This window comes from Cynoglossus semilaevis, chromosome Z (assembly GCF_000523025.1).
Source record: "Cynoglossus semilaevis isolate Cse_v1.0 chromosome Z, Cse_v1.0, whole genome shotgun sequence".
Classification (NCBI taxonomy): Eukaryota; Metazoa; Chordata; class Actinopteri; order Pleuronectiformes; family Cynoglossidae; genus Cynoglossus; species Cynoglossus semilaevis.
The window spans coordinates 10,570,131-10,587,402 of record NC_024328.1 but is presented as its reverse complement, the minus strand read 5'-3'; the positions used below and the strand labels follow the sequence as shown (position 1 = coordinate 10,587,402).

The 17,272-nt window shown below is 39.6% G+C and overlaps 1 protein-coding gene across 2 annotated transcripts in view; it reads right to left on the bottom strand.

Moving 5' to 3' along the window:
* Positions 1–5,206: 5,206 nt before the first annotated feature.
* kremen1 (kringle containing transmembrane protein 1) overlaps positions 5,207–17,272 on the bottom strand; it is a 61,640-nt gene continuing 49,574 nt past the window's right edge. Inside the window, exons 4-9 of one of the 2 annotated variants that reach the window (XM_017043027.2) lie at positions 16,180–16,304; positions 12,767–12,920; positions 12,243–12,575; positions 8,276–8,512; positions 7,402–7,486; positions 5,207–5,418 (exon numbers count right to left, since the gene is read on the bottom strand). In XM_017043027.2, the coding sequence (XP_016898516.1) occupies positions 5,259–5,418; positions 7,402–7,486; positions 8,276–8,512; positions 12,243–12,575; positions 12,767–12,920; positions 16,180–16,304 (1,094 nt within the window). In that variant the 3' untranslated portion in view covers positions 5,207–5,258. The remainder of the gene's footprint in view (positions 5,419–7,401; positions 7,487–8,275; positions 8,513–12,242; positions 12,576–12,766; positions 12,921–16,179; positions 16,305–17,272) is intronic. The other variant, XM_008336268.2, reaches the window with a different exon arrangement.

Below are 17,272 nucleotides of genomic sequence, written 5' to 3'. Positions count from 1 at the left end.
AGAGAATGATTCGTTCATAGCGAAAGATTAGTTCACAGCAAAAGATTAGTTCACGGCGAAAGATTAGTTCACAGAGAATGATTTGTTCACAGCGAAAGATTAGTTCACAGTGAAAGATTAGTTTGCAGAGTAATTAGGTCGTAGTGAAAGATTAGTTTGCAGTGAGTAATTCGTTCATAGTGAGTGATTTGTGAGTGATTCGTGAGTTCAATATGAACAAATATTTAATATGACTCGGTAGTCACGAATCACGAATCTTTCATATGACTCGGGAGTCACGAGTCACATGCAAGATTCGTACATTTTAAACGAATCACTCGCGAACGACACATCACTACGAACGACACATCACTCGTGTTTGTGTAACGTCTCGACGCCTGGATGCGAAATATAAGTAAACCACATAAAGTTTCCAAATGTTTTCACAAACCACAACAAGTATCAACCGAACTCTTACAACAACCGAAAACTAACTTTGTGTCAGGCTAATTACACGTGTTCACGGTTTAAAAAAAAACTGTGAAAGTGTTTCTGTGTGAACCTCACACACACACAAATTAAAACCCATAATAGGCTATATACATATATATATATATATATATATATATTATATTGCAATGATAGTCACCCGTATAATGAATAAAAAACACAAACACTAAACACAAAATAGAAACTACTTCTTACCGGTATTTTTGCCTAGTTCCAAAAGACCAGGTAATTTGAAAAGCTTCAGCAAACCTTCTTGTCACCATTTTTTTCTTATAAGTAAAAGTTAACGATAATCTCAAACCCATCGCGTGCCGGTGTTACCAGAAGCGCCCTACGTTTTACCGTTAAAATTCACCTTAAAATGTAAACACGAACGTTTATTTTTATTGTAATTTTCCCTCCATCGTGGAACGAAAGTGGCAGATCCAACGTCGGAGTTTCAAATTAAAACTCGGTTTAGTACAACAGCAAGCAAAAATGTCAGATTGAACAACAGTTGTTCTTGTACAATTTCACCAGTAGAGTGAGCAAGAGAACCATTAAAAGGTAATCCTTCTCAGAGACACAACCGTGTACAATTATCAAAAACCCTTTACTATTAAGAACTTACTTCCACAGCAGCAGTGTTTGGAAGTAAAAAAAAACATTTAGAGGTAATATTTATATTATTTAGGATTTCCTGTGGAATTTCCGAGCCAAATATAAACAAACATGTAGCTAACGTGTAGCTGACGCCTAGCCACATAAAATGACTTTAGAACAAGACATTAGGAGACCGATTTTTTTTAAAGTATTTAACAAATCAAAAGTCCTTACGGCCAAATATTATTAACTCCGTCTCTTGGTTTGGTTGTTTTGTTTTGTTTTTCCTGCTGTTCCAGTTGTAAGACTGGACTCCTGCTGTTCCCACTAAATGTGCAGGTTGCAGTCTTGACCTCACACAGTGGGAGGCGGCAGAATGGGTTACACATGGCACTTCAAACCTCCCTCAGTGTGTGTGTGTGTGTCTGGGAGTCATTTCACATATCTGATAAGTGTCGTCTTGCTTCACAGAAAATAAAAGAAAATAAGAGGTCACAGATGTCCCACCATCATGGAAACACTAAAGCCTAGATCTCAGAGGTTTAAAGCCCCACTTCTGGACAGTGTTGGTCATGACTGAACTTGTCATAAACTGAGATAATTTCCCAGTCTTTGTCTTTTGACTAAATTGCAAATCAGTCCCAATTTATTCAATAAAACTGTTTTAAGTCAAGGAAATATAAAAATTAAATATTTTTTGGGCTTTTTGGTGAATAAAACATAATAATATTCATTATTATTCATTATTATTTTTTGGTTAATGTTGTCCCTAAAGAATGCAGTAATAATTAAAGAGCAGATTACCCCAGGTTAAGAAACATGCATACAGTGTTTATTTTGCAACAGGACACATTAAATAAAACTACAAAGATACTTCACTTATACAAAAGATAGAATATATCCCATTCACAAACAAAACAAAACAATAATTTACTGTATAAATAAAAAAAAATCACTATTTTGCTATTTACAATTTCATGAAAACAATGTCCGGCTCGTCCGTCCTTGTTCTTATCTAATGATAGCTGGGGTGACTGTGACGCAAAGGTAGAACTTTTTGATGGACTTTTATTTGGGGGGAAAGCGCCCGTCACTCAGCAGATAGTGTGGTATATTACAGATGACAAGAGGACGGGGCAGCAAATAGGTGTTTGCATAATTTATCAGACCGTCTAAACAAATGGGCCCTGGTTTGATAAAAACTGTCACATTTGGTTAGCATGTGTTGGATTTGAGGGGACATTAATTTCCCAATGCGCTCCATACTCTGTCCTCGCAACCCCATCGCCACCCCCACCGCTCCGTCTGCTGTGAACATCACAGGCCCAGAGGCACGTCATCATGTCTTACAAAATTTAACATCAGTTCCAGTTGAGCAGGCGGACAGAGATATTGGTTTCGGGGATCACTCCTCCAACACAAACACTCCGACTAAAGTAATCCATTCAGCTCGGAGTGTATGATGGGGTTTTCTGTGACTCTTTAAATCTGAAAATAAGCAAAACTCCACCTTCATTGTTGTCAGGTTTCATTTATTTTTCTTTTATTACTTTGATTTAATGATTTTTTCACTTAATTTCTGTGGGTTTATATGTACAATATCCTGGAAAGTTCTGGAATCCGCCTATAAATCAAATCTTTTACTGTACTGTTTTTCTCCTTTCCTGAAGTGCAAGTGTTTTTGCAGGTAGGGGAAAATGTCCACCAGTTGACACACAAGGTGGCAGTATTACATCTTAAAGGTTTTTTTACAGTAGACGTGATAGTTGAGGCTTGGGCTCGTTACGAATTATGAAAATGTACGTTTAAGAGAAAATGTTTTCGTCGCCTTAACACAGAAACGTAAGGCTAAAGTATATGTTGTTGTTGTTGTTTTTAAATTCGTAGTTTGTGGTTTTAATATGTATCCTCGCTGTAGTAAGTGTTTGGTCTCAGCACTGTTGGAACTGTGAAGCCTCTACGGCTAGCTTTCCAGACGTCAAACAGCCTGAAGCTAGGACAAGTTAGCTTTACATTTGCATATCTTGCTAAGTAAGCAGTGATTAACACGTCTGTCACGAGGTGCATTACTCGTCCAATGGGAAATCATTATTTACAAACTGTAAGTAGAACCTGTTCCTGTTAGCTGTGGGATAAAACAGGATATTTAAACTGCTTTATTATTAGGACAGGAAGAGGGCGCCACATGCTCCGTGTTGACAAACAAAAGCTAAATTCTTGTACTTAACCTTTAAGGACACGGACTTAAACATCACCTGGTTTTTAAATGTTTAGTGTTCATTAATTTAACCCTGCTGCTGTTTTGAGCATGAAATTATTATATGTATAATTTGTTTTTTGGTGTCAAGTGCTGGAGTGAAGAAGACAAACGATTAAAATACATCATATTTAAGTGCACTCATTTCTGTTTGTTCTTTAATTACGTTTATCAGGGGACGGCCAGAGTCCAAACTGGCAAGTACTATAAATGTCACACAAAAAACCAAGAAACTGCTTGTGCATAGTACCGATGATGAGTGCTTTTGGTTGTGTTTGTCTGGGTGCACTGTTGGAGTCAAGGTGAAGAGTCCAGGATTTAGGACGTGGGACATCCTGTGATTTTTAAACTGTTTATGTGCTGTTTTTTAAAGAGACAGAAGAGGCTACATTTGTCCTCTGAGCTGAGTGGTATAAGAAGTACTCTGGGGGGCCGAGGGGATTGGGGGGGTTAGGCCGGTCTGATGTAGACGCAGAATGAATTAAAAAAACATACATAAATATCATCATTCCCCCATGATGAGTTACATAATGTACAACAATACCACCTCCCCTGAATTAAAAAGAAAATATAAAATAATGTGAACAATATGTTCAGTAAATGTTCAACACTACACATACGAGCATAGACCGAAATTAGAAACAATTATTTTCTCTCAAAGCCTTGTTTACTACATGATGTGAAAAAATGATGATTTTTCACTTTGAAAAAAAAAGAGAAAAATCATCATTAATCAAAAATGTTAATGGTCCAGTCTGGAGAGGTGTTTGGTTGAGTGTACTATGGTTCAAAAGGTTCAACGCTTCATATCACTGTACAAGATATGGCACCGTTCATGTTCCTCCTTGTGTTGAAGTGGCAGAACTCCCAGTTTGGATTCAGACTGTTTACATACACAGATGTTTTTTTTTTGGTTTTTTTAAACAAGTGTAGAGATTTGTGAAGGACCTCAGTCTGCTTCATGAAAGAAACAGATGTGAGGAATCTGAGATGAGGGGAGAGGTGGATCCAAAAGGCACTTGAACACCATCAAACCGGAAAAGTCTCCCACCCACAAATGATCCGAGGGGAGAGAAAAAAAAGCTCTCAGATCTTCCCAAGTCTCCCTAAATGGCAGTTAGTCTGCAAACTGCTGCCCCCCCCCCCGCCCTCCCCTCACCAAGCTCCATCTCTCCACCCAAATCCACATAAGTATCCAGCAAAAGTGTAGGCGGGCGCAATCTCTGTCTCTCTGATCTTTTTTTATTTTACGGTGGGTGATTTGACTCCAAAGTGCTGCGATGTTTAATTTCTCTAAGACGTTTCCATGTCCCGTGGACTCTCCTGGGAAAAGCACAACATAAATAACAGCAGCACTTTTTCAAACGGAGTCAGTAGGACGTTGGTGAACGTCTGTGTGTGTGTACATGTGGGGGGACTGAGGCTGTAAAAAAAAAAAAAAAGTTTCAGCACAGCGAAAAACATCTTTGTCTCTCTGTGTCTTTATCTCGTCCTTCAGCCTGGTGATGACTATGACACAGCAGGACACAGGTGATGAAGCTCTTTTTTTTTTCTCCCACTCCTGCAGTCTGACGGTGTGCTGATTGTTAGGTACGACTGAAGTGCGGCCTCAGTGAGCAGTGGAGGCCGTCTGCATCTTCGATGACAGACATGTGTCTTTGTAAGAGCAGCAAACCTTTTCATTTATCACGTTTTCTCCCACACTCTTGCCACTCGCAGCTCCTCTCTGTCTGTGTCGGCAGAGCTCTGCACTTTTTTGTCCATGGGCCTTTAAATAGCAGTCACTCAGTCCTTATCTTGAGCCACATTGTTGTTGGTGTCTCGTAGAGTTTTATTGTCTTAGGGCCCGGCACCTGAAGGGCCCTGAACCGCTACAGAAGAGTTGTGGGTGACGGTGGCATTTGGTGCGTGGAGGGATGTTGTAATGATGCTAGTTACCCACCAGGGGGCTTAGGTCTCCGTGGTGGTTCTTTAGTTTTTTCTTGAAAAGGGAGATAGTGGAAGGACGGTACTGGATGATCCAGGGCTCAGAGGAGGTCGTGCTCTGGCTGCAGGTGTCTGAACTGCTGACTGTCGAGATGTTGGGAGATCTTTGAGAGAGAGGAGTCAGAGTGAGCATCATCATCATCATCATCATCATCATCATCATCATCATCATCAATTACTAATTATGGCAACAAACTGAGCATCATATACAACATATACATAACCTGCTGACTGACACTTTAATAACTGCTGCTGTGTTAGTTTCTGCTGAAATCATTTGTTTTTATTTCCCTTATTCCTTATAAATATATAAATAAAGAAATAATAATAAACAATAAAAATAAAAAATAAAATAAATAAATAAAGGGATACATATATTTTTATTATATTTAAATTAATGTTAGTGAGTCCAAAAGTCAAAGACAAAAACAGTGAATTCATCTTTTAGTGCCAGCGACACACTAGAAAGTCAACTCAACGATGCACCAACTGTATTCTTAGAAAAAAGATATCTGTGTACGCCTATAATTGAGAGACAAAAAAAAAAAAAAACACCTGTGAGCTGCTGACAAACCTGCATCAATATTGACACATTTGTTATCTTTGCATAATGAGTTATTTTGTGGAAGAGAACAGTGTTCTGAGAAAGGTATCACATTGTTAGCAGTAGCATCAGTGCTAAGCTAAGGTAAAGAGTTTTAGGTTTTTTCATTTGAAAAAGTTACTAATTTTAACAACTAACTCAGGTATATATATTCAGGTATATATATACCTGAATATATATATAACTCAGGTATATATATATATATATATATATATATAATTAATTATGTAAACACTTACTTGTTCAAAGGAGAAACTCACAACGTCGCTAATGAAGTGGCCTGTATGTACTTTATGTTCAAACATTTCCTTCTTCATGCTGCATTCTTGAGATGCCCGACCCAATTAATTCAAACCACCATCCATCTGGCTATGACAATGTTTCTTATTGTCTGTACTCAGTAATTTAATCAAGCTAATCATTAGTTCATTATTCCTACGCTTTTAATTAGGCACAGAGTGTTTTGACCGCCGTCGGCAGGGACCATTGACGTTGTTGTGTCACCGCCTAAATTAAAGGTAATGTCTCATAAGTTGTTGGCGGCACATCCTGAATAAAATTTAGAGAATATTTTTGGTTATTCAGATTTTTGTGATTTCACTGACAAATCTAGTTTTATTTCTTGAACATAAATGTCAGTGTCTGATCCGTCTAGCAATCAGACAATCGTAGCTAGAACAATTGGATAAAACTCCACCAAAACTGCAATAATTCAAAGCTTAAAAGTGTGTTTGGACAAGAATTATTAAACGATATGATTATAATAAGATTATTAGAAAATTATACTTTATGTATAAATGTGGTTATTTTGAGTTTTTTTGCTTCATTTGAACCTTGAATAAAAACTTAGATACAAAACAATTTCCAAAACTTTCTAAAGATAGTTTGAGAGATTACTAGCATGGATACACGGCCTGGTACTGGTCCCCAGGCCAGTGGTTGGGGACCCCTGTCTATCCCTGTCATTATTTAGACAAAGCCCCAATAATGGTTTAGCAGCTTTGACAGACTGAGTGTACTGTTCAGTAGAGAGTGGAAGTTCCTGCTTCATTAGAACAGAGCAGCGAAATCTCTGTTTTGAAAAATTTGAAAAATTTGCCAAGATGAAAAAGGCACATAGCAATAAGTGCCTCACTAATTGGATGACATAAGAACATTTTAGGTCTGACACTAACTAATGGTATGAAATATAATGATATAATTGTATATTAATTATGGACAATTACAGTAAGTGCATCCAGGTGAATTCTGAACACTGTCTAATCCGGTCCAATTTCATTAATGAGATAATTTGATCAGGTGTGATATGAAAGCACCAACACTCTGGCACTGCCTTCAAACAAAAACGTGTTAAAAAAAATTGGAAACGACTATAAAGATGGAAGGACTTCAATCAATTTTTTTCTTTTTTCTTTTTCCAACTTTTGCACAGATAAAACATGAGAGCTGAGATAAAGCGTATCGGTGCTCGTACTGTACTCACTTGACTGTCATGTGCAGCAGCAGCTTGGCTACCATGGCGATGACGGTCACGATGAGGAGGGCAGCCAGGGCGTAGATGGTCCACACTTTAGAGAGGGAGAGAGACAAGACACACAGACATCAGAAAGCGTGTGCCTGTAATGAAAACAAACTGGAGCAGACTGGGAGAATTAGCAACCAAATAATTATCCAAGCACCGCCGCCACACCTGTTAGCAGAGTACAGCCAGGAAATTGTCAAAGAACAGTGATGCATTATCAGTGCACAGCTGTTCCCCTCGGGTTAAGGAATAAATCAGATCGCACTCCATGACGGCGCTCGGAGTTTGTAAATAGTAAGTGGAGAACAGGACAGTCCGCTAACAGAGGTCTGTTGATGGTACGGAGAGTGAAGTTATCCTACAAGTATGAGTATTAGTATTAGTACCTGGCAACACTGCTGCTGAGTAACAGAAAGGGGAAAACTGCGATCCTCACACAGCATTACTTTTGATCGCAGTATGCCACTCTGAGAAACTGAGAGCAAATGTGGGTTACCGTATTTTCCTGACTATAAGTCGTACTTTTTTTCATCCTTTGGATGGGTTTTGCGACTTATATATTAAAATATATAATTTCCCCTGTTTGTTATTTTCACACTGACAGCCACTAGAGGGCACTCCACCAGTTTGTCCACCAGTATCTGCTTCTCCTGTAAGTCGCACTTTTTTTCAGCCTTTGGCAGGTGCGACTTATAGTCCAGGAAAATACGGTAGTTACACTTTTTTCCCGTATACTGTCAAAGAAAGCAGGTCATGCTAACTAGTCGATCCAGTCAGGAAGCCCCCCAGTAGAGACAGAGATAGTGGTTGCAGTGTACAGTGGGTGTCAACATACTAGCGCTGTGGCCGTTGGTCTCGCCGCGTCCAGCCCACTGACCTGGCATGTTGTGCTCCGGTTTACCGGGGCTGGACGTGATCACGTAGAGGATCTGGGAGCGTCCGTTGGAGGTGCTGTTGGATCTCTCGGTGACGCCACCTGCCAGCCTTGGGCCTACTGTGCTGGAGACGTCCTCACCTTCATCGTCATCCACTCCTTCAGCCTCTAGTGTTCTGGTGTCTTGGCTTCTCAGTGCTACATCAGCGGTTACAGAGATGAAGAAGACATTAATGTTGTTGCCTCCACATTCAATTATTTGTTCCTAGTAAGCAACCTGAAAAGTAATAAATATTTATATAAATATAAATATAAATATAAATATAAATATAAATATAAATATAAATATAAATACATGTATACTGTATATATGTATATTTATACATATATAAATATATATACATATATGTACGTATATGTATATATGTATGACAACAACAGGGTTAAACCAAAACCTTTCAAAACTGCTCCTGAACCTGGGAAGTGGAGACACACACACTTACAACATACTGGCATTTCAATAACTCAGTGACTCAGTCGTGGAGACTGATCTCATGACCAAACGTATACTGTTTCAACTTAATTTGTGCTCGACATGATCCCATGATACAAAAAGAAAAACGTTAATCAGTAAAACATCATGAGAACAGTAATAGGATAACAGACGACTGCTGGGTGTGACACTAATTAATTTAATGACAGAAAATGACAGTTGAAGCATCCTGCTGTTCCGACCGCACTGTCATCACATGTATTTTAATACGAAAAGGTCATTTGCATAAGTGAGCTGTTAGCCTCTCCTTGTCATGTGACTGAGTGAATGTCAGCCATTCACTCAGTCTACAGGTGTCCTAGACTTTACGTTTTTAATGTGACGCACCCACTGTTACACTAAGCTCATAATGACTTGTAATTACTCTGATCATTGTTCCTGCAATGACATCAGCTCAGGTGTGATGACAGTGTGATCAGCTGCACAGGAGTAAACACCACAGCCTCCTGCTTTTATAAGGTAAAAACAACAGAGAGTTCAAACAATCAGTTCCCTTTCATCTCTTACATCTCAGCAAATTTAAACGCTATATTCATGAAAATCTGCTGCTCTCAGTCACCATAAAATTACAAATAAAAAAAAAAATATGGGAAATGTTTAAATTGAAATTGGCTGTACTCCGCGGACCCTGGCAATAACTCCGTGTCTACTTTGGTGCGTTTTGAAAGCCTCTGGAAATCAAAAGTAACCGCTTAGCTGCTTCATGTGTTCCTCGCTCTCGGGGAAAAGTCGTGGCGAGCGTTGAATCTGCGCCAAAGAGTCAGAGCTGTGAGTGATTTCTACAAGTCACGGACACAAATCACTTAGCACAGATCACTTAGCATGCCTTTGATCACGCCTGTGGGTAAATAGGCACGCTGCAGCCAACATACAGTAATAAGATAAGGTTGTGTTGACTCTGTTGTTGAAAGTATATAGCATATACAGCCGAGTCACCAGTGACTATTTAATACCAGCTGCACACACTGACTCTGCTGTAAACGTGGCGTCCAGAGCTGCTCCTGACGTGAGTTCCATCTGAGATCTTTTCGTTTTCAACCTGCCTTCAGCTCCAGATGGGCAGAGTTTTCTTCTAAAAACCACAGCACCCAAGCCTGGGGATAGTTTATAATTTTGAAAAAATTACGATGTGATACTACGTTGAACACCTCATCCCAAAGTCTACGTGCTGTGAATACGTCTTGCTTGTGTTGTACAACCTGGCCTCCACATCTGCAGATGAAAGCCCTGGCATGGGTTTTTATTTCTACAGCTCTTAGTAAGTACAAGTTGTTTCAGCCTTGTTCTTTTTGTCCGGAGACTTTGTTGATACTAAAATACCGGGGGGAAAAATTCAATACAGTGATTCAACAATGTATAAAACCCTCAAAGAATCCGAACAATTACACACTTGTTCTTATTAGGCAGCTTTGAAAGGATTCTTTAGAAATATGACAATTCTAGATGGCCTGTGAGTGTGGGATGAACTGCAGTAAATGGAAAAAATCCATGGCTGCAGTTTGTGCTGGGGATTGAATTGATGACCTTCTTCCTGCAAGGCAAGAGCACTAACCACTGTTCCCACTTGTAGTTGGAGAAGACTGTTGACTACGATATGAAATGCTGGTTGATTAGCTGACAAAATTACACATATTTATATATATATATGTATATATAAAAATAAATACATATATAAACATTAGCAGTTTGGGACGCCTGGTGTAATTGGTTGCTCCCCCTGTAAGTTTGTAAATTCCTCCAGAAATCAATGAAGACAAAATCTCTCAACTAAATAATCCAATTCAAATCAAGCGTTTCCATTTTTTCATTCAAACACTACAGCTGGATCTTTTTTTTATGGAACTGTTCAACCTTTCAGAGAAAACTATTGTTCTTTTTTTTCAGAACTTCACATTTTTCCCCATTTGTAGTCGAAGGACTGTGCCTAAAAAGCCTGGTTTGGCTGGCGTCCTTTGCTGCTGCCAGATAAGAGCGTCTATTATCACAGTAATTTCAACTGCTCCCTTTGGGACTGAGGAGATATTTGATGTGTTTATCTCTTTATAAATATTGTGGAGTTTTGGAAAGGGAGCTTTTATTTTCTAACAGAATCCACTTTTTTTTATCCTGATGTAAAATACTGACATGGAAAATTAAAGGCAATTTAGATTGTTCTTGTTATGTGTTCAGAAAACATGGACCCTGGGATATTAGAATAGACATCAAACAGAATGACAAATGTAGGTGGAGAAGGAGGAGCGAGGAGTGTCTGAGCTTGAATGTCACATAAGCTGAATTATTTGTGGTCTGTGCCACCGATTATGATATTAAAGAGAAGACACAACAAATAATTCAGTGTGAGTTTTCTAACTGCACAATGTCTGCTCTGGAGTCACATGACGGCATCGGGGGGACAGGACGCGGAAAACAATCACAGAGTCCTGTATGTAGGTGGCATAAAATAATCACTGTGGAAGTTTGAGTGCAGAGGAGTTAAAGGTCTGCTGCAGGTTGATAAGAGAGTCCCATACAAAAGAAAACACAACGTTATTTGAATATGGCACCTCACACCCAGGGCAGGGAAACATTGACTTGCAAATTAAAAAAAAAAAAAAAGAATTTGCCAGTGGCGTGACATCGGGCTCACAGAGTTGACAATCGTTACTCTAACCCTGGATTAATGACAAAAAAATGTCCATGACCGCATCATCAAAGCAAACATGCAAATGTGACTGATGCAGAGCCAACAGGATGTAGTCAGAAGTGTTGTTGATGGACCAAATGATAGCATAATAGCATATAATGACATTTCACTAAGTGTGATTTTAAATGTATTTAACTGAATTTCCTCAGTGTGGGATGAATAAAGTCTTATCTTATCTTAACAATGTTATCTTCAATCTGCTCTGATGTGTGGTTTATAGACAGAGGCTCTGACCATAGACAAAAGGCTGAGCTGGAGGTTGAGAAGATGAAGATGCTGAGATCTTCACTAGGAGTCACCAGGATGGACAGGAGTAGAAATGGGATGATGAAGTATGGAGATGAAGTTAGAGAGGTGAGGTGGAGATGGTTTGGATATGAGCTGAGGAGAGAGGAAGGAGAAAAAGGAGGAGAAGAAGAAAAGGAGAAAAGGAAGTAGAATAAGAAGGAGAAGAAGAAGTAGGAGAAGAAGAAGAAGGAGGAGAAGAAGAAGAAGGAGAAGAGGAGGAAGAAGAAAAATGGTTCAATATAAATGTTGTACAATGAATTAGAACGGTATCACTACTATATATAGCGTGCAATTAAAGAGCACTTTTCGGGGGATGGAGACACTCATCTCATGTCAGTTTAAAGTGACAGTAAATGACTGCAGTGACATCTGTAAACTAAAAGTTATTAGTGTTGAATACTTACCCTGGTAAAGCAGAGCAAAGCCTTGGGCCTGGTTGGTGCGGTCAGAGTAAAAGTAGAGAATGACAAAGTTGCCCGTGATGTTCACCAGCTCCCGTGGTGGGCTACGCCAGTCAAAGCGCGCCACCACCTGGTTGGTGTAGCCGTCCAGTAGCTCCACCATGTCCGTCTGATCGGAAATATCGAAGAAAGTGAAGTTGAAGAGGATGGCGAAGGCTTCGGGGACCTGGACGGTCCAGTAGCACACGCGGCTGGCTCCGTATTTGTCTGGGAAGTCAGGAGAGTAGATGACTCCTGACGGAGAGGTGTAGTTCCCCCCACAGGCCCCTACTCGAGCTAAAAAAAATAAAAGAACAAAAATGATGTAAAGGTTGATAACTTGTCCACAAATATTATTTAAATGAAATAAATGAAATATCTCTTATACATAATTCAGTGGTTCTCAAAATGGGGATGCAGGCCCCCTAGGGTACTTATTTTGAAGTTTGCTAGTTGTATTTTTTGTATCACGTTAAAACAACGCTCACTATCAAAGACGATGACCCAGCCATCTCCACCGCAGGGCTGGGTGTGGTCTCCAAAGCAAACATGGTTGCACTCCTTGCTCGGCGACTCCCCATGGTCCTGCAGGTCAACCTCATTTCCACAGAAACAGGCATATCCGGATTCCATGCCTGCGAGCTGCAGAAAAATTAAGGAAATAAAAAAACATATAAATCATTAAATCATCTGCAAAAAAGTTAATTATTTCTGCCACTCATTAAAGTGAAACCTTCCAACGGTTTCACATATTTTGAAGCAGATCAAAAGTTTCTTTGACTTTTTTAGAAAACTAAATGCATTGAAATAATTTAGGTGAGCTATTCTCCAGGGATCAAATATATGGATTTTTTTCCATTGTATCTGATCCTCATGGTACAATAACCATTAACACAATATTCTATATTCAGGTCATAAACACCTCCACATGCTGCAGGTACAACCTCGGACACAGTAGAGCTGACAGCATCAGCATGACACGCAGACATAGTTTTTCCTGCCACAGTGAGGCAAAAAAAAAGCTTGAATGGAAGTCCAACAGCCTCTCATTATCCCACCATATATATGCAATCATTTTCAATATCCATGTGACACAAAATGGCAATACTAACTCCTAAATTATTAAAATTTTCTATTGCTATTTAATAGTATACTTCAGTATAAAATTGTGCCTTATTTCGGTCTCTAAGTCACACAAGAATTCCTCTGTGTCTGGTTTTATGCACACCACGGTTGGTGAGTCCACTGGAAGGTACCAACTGCCCTAACCGGGATTTGATCTTGTCCAGGAGGTGAACCCTGGGGTTCAACACCACTGACAGAGACATTGCCTCTGGGCCAAAGTGCCAGTATCTAACCAACAGTTTGGGTTATTGTGGCATACCTATCTTGTGTAATTTGTCTTTCTCCTGGTGTCCATTTCACAATGCTATGATGTGACTTCGGAGCTACAACCTTCCCCCCACCAAGACCACCTTGTTATTTCACCCAGAATTTAAAAAAGGCATCTGTCCATCATTCTAATCAAAACAGTTGGTGAACTATTCCTAACTACGTCACTGTAGGGGTGTAAAATGTCAAAAACCTTCACACATCTTGACCACGCCACCACTGGCTGCTGGTCCTCAAGAGAACTATTGTCCTTCAATCAAAAAGGCACCATTGTCCAATTTTCAGGCCCCAAATGAATTCACAGAAGTGAAGGTGATGCATCGTTTCCCACTCTGCAGCTCATGGAATAGGAATTCACGCAGCCTCTGCCCTCGCCGATACAGCTCAAGCTGCTTCCTTGTTGCATTATTCTATCTGATGAATAAACGTTTGAGAACGCCAGTGTGAATGTTTCTGATGGAGCGAGCGAGTGTTGAATAGCTGTCTCGCACAACACACATGCCCCTTGTCAAAATGTCAGAGAAGATCTGCTCTCCCAAGCATTGGGATCTCAAACCCCGCGTTACAGACGGCGACAGTCCGAGGGCAGGCGCGCTGTGCGAATCTGCCACCACATCCTGTAACATCTGCTGCAGTGTGAGGGGAGGGTGGAGCTGTCACAACCTGTCACTGCAGACCAGGCTGAACCTGATCTGCTGAGACCAAAAATGAACACCTGGCACAATTTAAGTTGGAACAATGGGCTGCCAGAGATGGGAAACCTGCAGTGAATGGGAAGTGGCCATTACAACTATAACCATTCATTTTCAGCCATCAGTCCTGATTGCTGGGATAATTCATGATCTGCCAGTTGGTTTGAAACATTTTAACACAGAGACACTTGATGGATGAATAAAAAGGATTTAAACCGTGTTCTGATAATTATTGGTGTTGCCGCTCCTGAATGCGGATCATTTACATAAAAGCTTCCGGCAGCCGGCGGCTTATGTCTATCTTTTACAAATAATGTGGGAAATGAGTTTGTTTGTCAAATGAGAGGGACAATGTGAACAACAAAAAGGCACACACTCTCCCTGAGTGAAAAAAAAATTACTCATAAACTTATGAAACTGATGGTTAGAACCCTTGCCTGACTGCTAAAAATAAGGTTTGATTCCCTGAGGTGACAGATGGCCTTTCTGCAAAACATTTGCATGTTTTGCCCATGTCTCATTGGTTTTCAGAATGCTCAAATTGGTTGTGATTCTGTGGAGTTATCAATAACTTATATAAATATATTTTATGTACAAAAATATTTAAAGTAACCTGGCGAATCTCTTTAGAACAGTGGTTCTCAAACTGTGGTATGAGTACCACAGCGAGCGCTCTCTAGTGGTACGTGGGGATAATTCATATTTTCACATTTACATTTTCCATTGAATAAATCTGAAACATACCATGTACAATTAATACAACATTTAAACATAAACATCTTTCTAAACATTTCTAAACATCTCTCATGTGGTGGAAGCTAACAGTGAAGGCCTATGCTGCTATATTCTAATGTTGGTCATCATGGTGGTACTCAGAGAGATCCAGGTACAGAGTTTAGAAAGTTGGAGAACCACTGTTCTAGAAGCAAGACTAGTTCCCCTGGGATAGATTAACACACTGTCCAGAAAAAAAGGATTAAGTTGTGAAACAGTGGTTCCCAATCTATGGTCTGAGGACCACTTGGCCTCACTTTAGCAGTAATGGTTCGTTAACACTTAATTTCTAATCAGCCAATCACATGGCGGCAACTCAGTGCATTTAGGCATGTAGACATGGTCAAGACAATCTCCTGCAGCTCAAACCGAGCATCAGTATAGTATAGTATCAGTGGTGTAATGGTGTGGGGAATATTTTCTTGGCACTCTTTGGGCCCCTTGGTACCAATTGAGCATCGTTGCAACGCCACAGCCTACCTGAGTATTGTTGCTGACCATGTCCATCCCTTTATGACCACAATGTACCCAACTTCTGATGGCTACTTTCAGCAGGGTAATGCGCCATGTCATAAAGCTGGAATCATCTCAGACTGGTTTCTTGAACATGACAATGAGTTCACTGTACTCAAATGGCCTCCACAGTCACCAGATCTCAATCCAATAGAGCATCTTTGGGATGTGGTGGAACGGGAGATTCGCATCATGGATGTGCAGCCGACAAATCTGCGGCAACTGTGTGATGCCATCATGTCAATATGGACCAAACTCTCTGAGGAATGCTTCCAGCACCTTGTTGAATCTATGCCACAAAGAATTGAGGCAGTTCTGAAGGCAAAAGGGGGTCCAACCCGTTAGTAGCATGGTGTACCTAATAAAGTGGCCGGTGAGTGTATATTAGCAATTTATTGGGATTGCCTTTTATACTAAAAGTGTCTTTATTCTGAAGATATGTCGTTCTTTTGGTTCAATAGTGCAGGAGGACAAAGATAAACGCTAACAAAGCAGCAACAGCTGAACCGTACCTGTGTTTGGCATCTTACCTTGTATCTCTGCTTTCTACAAAAGCTGATACAGTTTTGAATAGTGAGCTTGTTGGAAGTCTCACTGGTTCCTGACAGAGTGGGTGGATCACCACTGTCTTTGAAGCAGCCCAAGTTCCCAGGCACTGTAGAGAGAAAATAAACAGAGATCAAAAACACAGATCAGCAATGTATTATTTAAATGGGTTTAGTTACATGTGGCGCTTCTTTTTATAGCAACTGCTTGTGGATCTCAATATAATAAATGCTCAATGCAGCCTTTGAAATATTTGTTTCTTTTAGCAAACATTGAAACTGTTGACAAGGCATATATAACAACAGAAATAAACCTAGACAAATCGTTGTCATTGCTATGCTATTGGCTAATTGCTAAGCTAATAGCATAGCACTTGCTAGTTTTGACAACAAACTTTTGATTATGTAAGAAATGAAAGAAACAATACCCAAAGACAAGCTGGAAGTACAAGTCTGTTTTTGTCCAATATAATATACAATACAATGTCATATCCTGCAACCAGGCTCTTGATGGATGTTTGGTTGGTTTTTTTTTTATTATCTCAAAACAAGATCATAATTTACTGACATGACATTCCATTAGGCCAGTCCCGAGACTACTCAATAGGAGTAGACTGTTGAGGTCTGTGTTTAGTGTTGCTATAAATCAAGTGAGAAGTAGCTTTTTCCTGCAGGTTTCTGTTTCTATTTTCCTGGAGCATCTCTTCAAAAGCACTCAAACCAACCATACTAGCAGGTAAGCCCTTCAGTTAGTGAGGATATCCACAAACTCAACATAAATTCAATTCTGGTTGTATTACTACCACTGGCCAGCAGGGGCTGACTCTATTAGATCCTGGCTCCCTATGACACTATCATTAAACAGATTTTTGTATACATTTTTTTTGTGTGATTTTCAACAAATTAAAAGTTCTAAAAAATATAAAATATCAATCTAATTATTTTTAAAATATTTAATTACTAAACTTTGAGCAGTCGTGGGGAATGGGTCATTTGGTACCTGACCAATGGTACTAATGGTCTGAAAATATAAAAATAATAAAACATATATATATCTAAATAATAATAATAATATAAT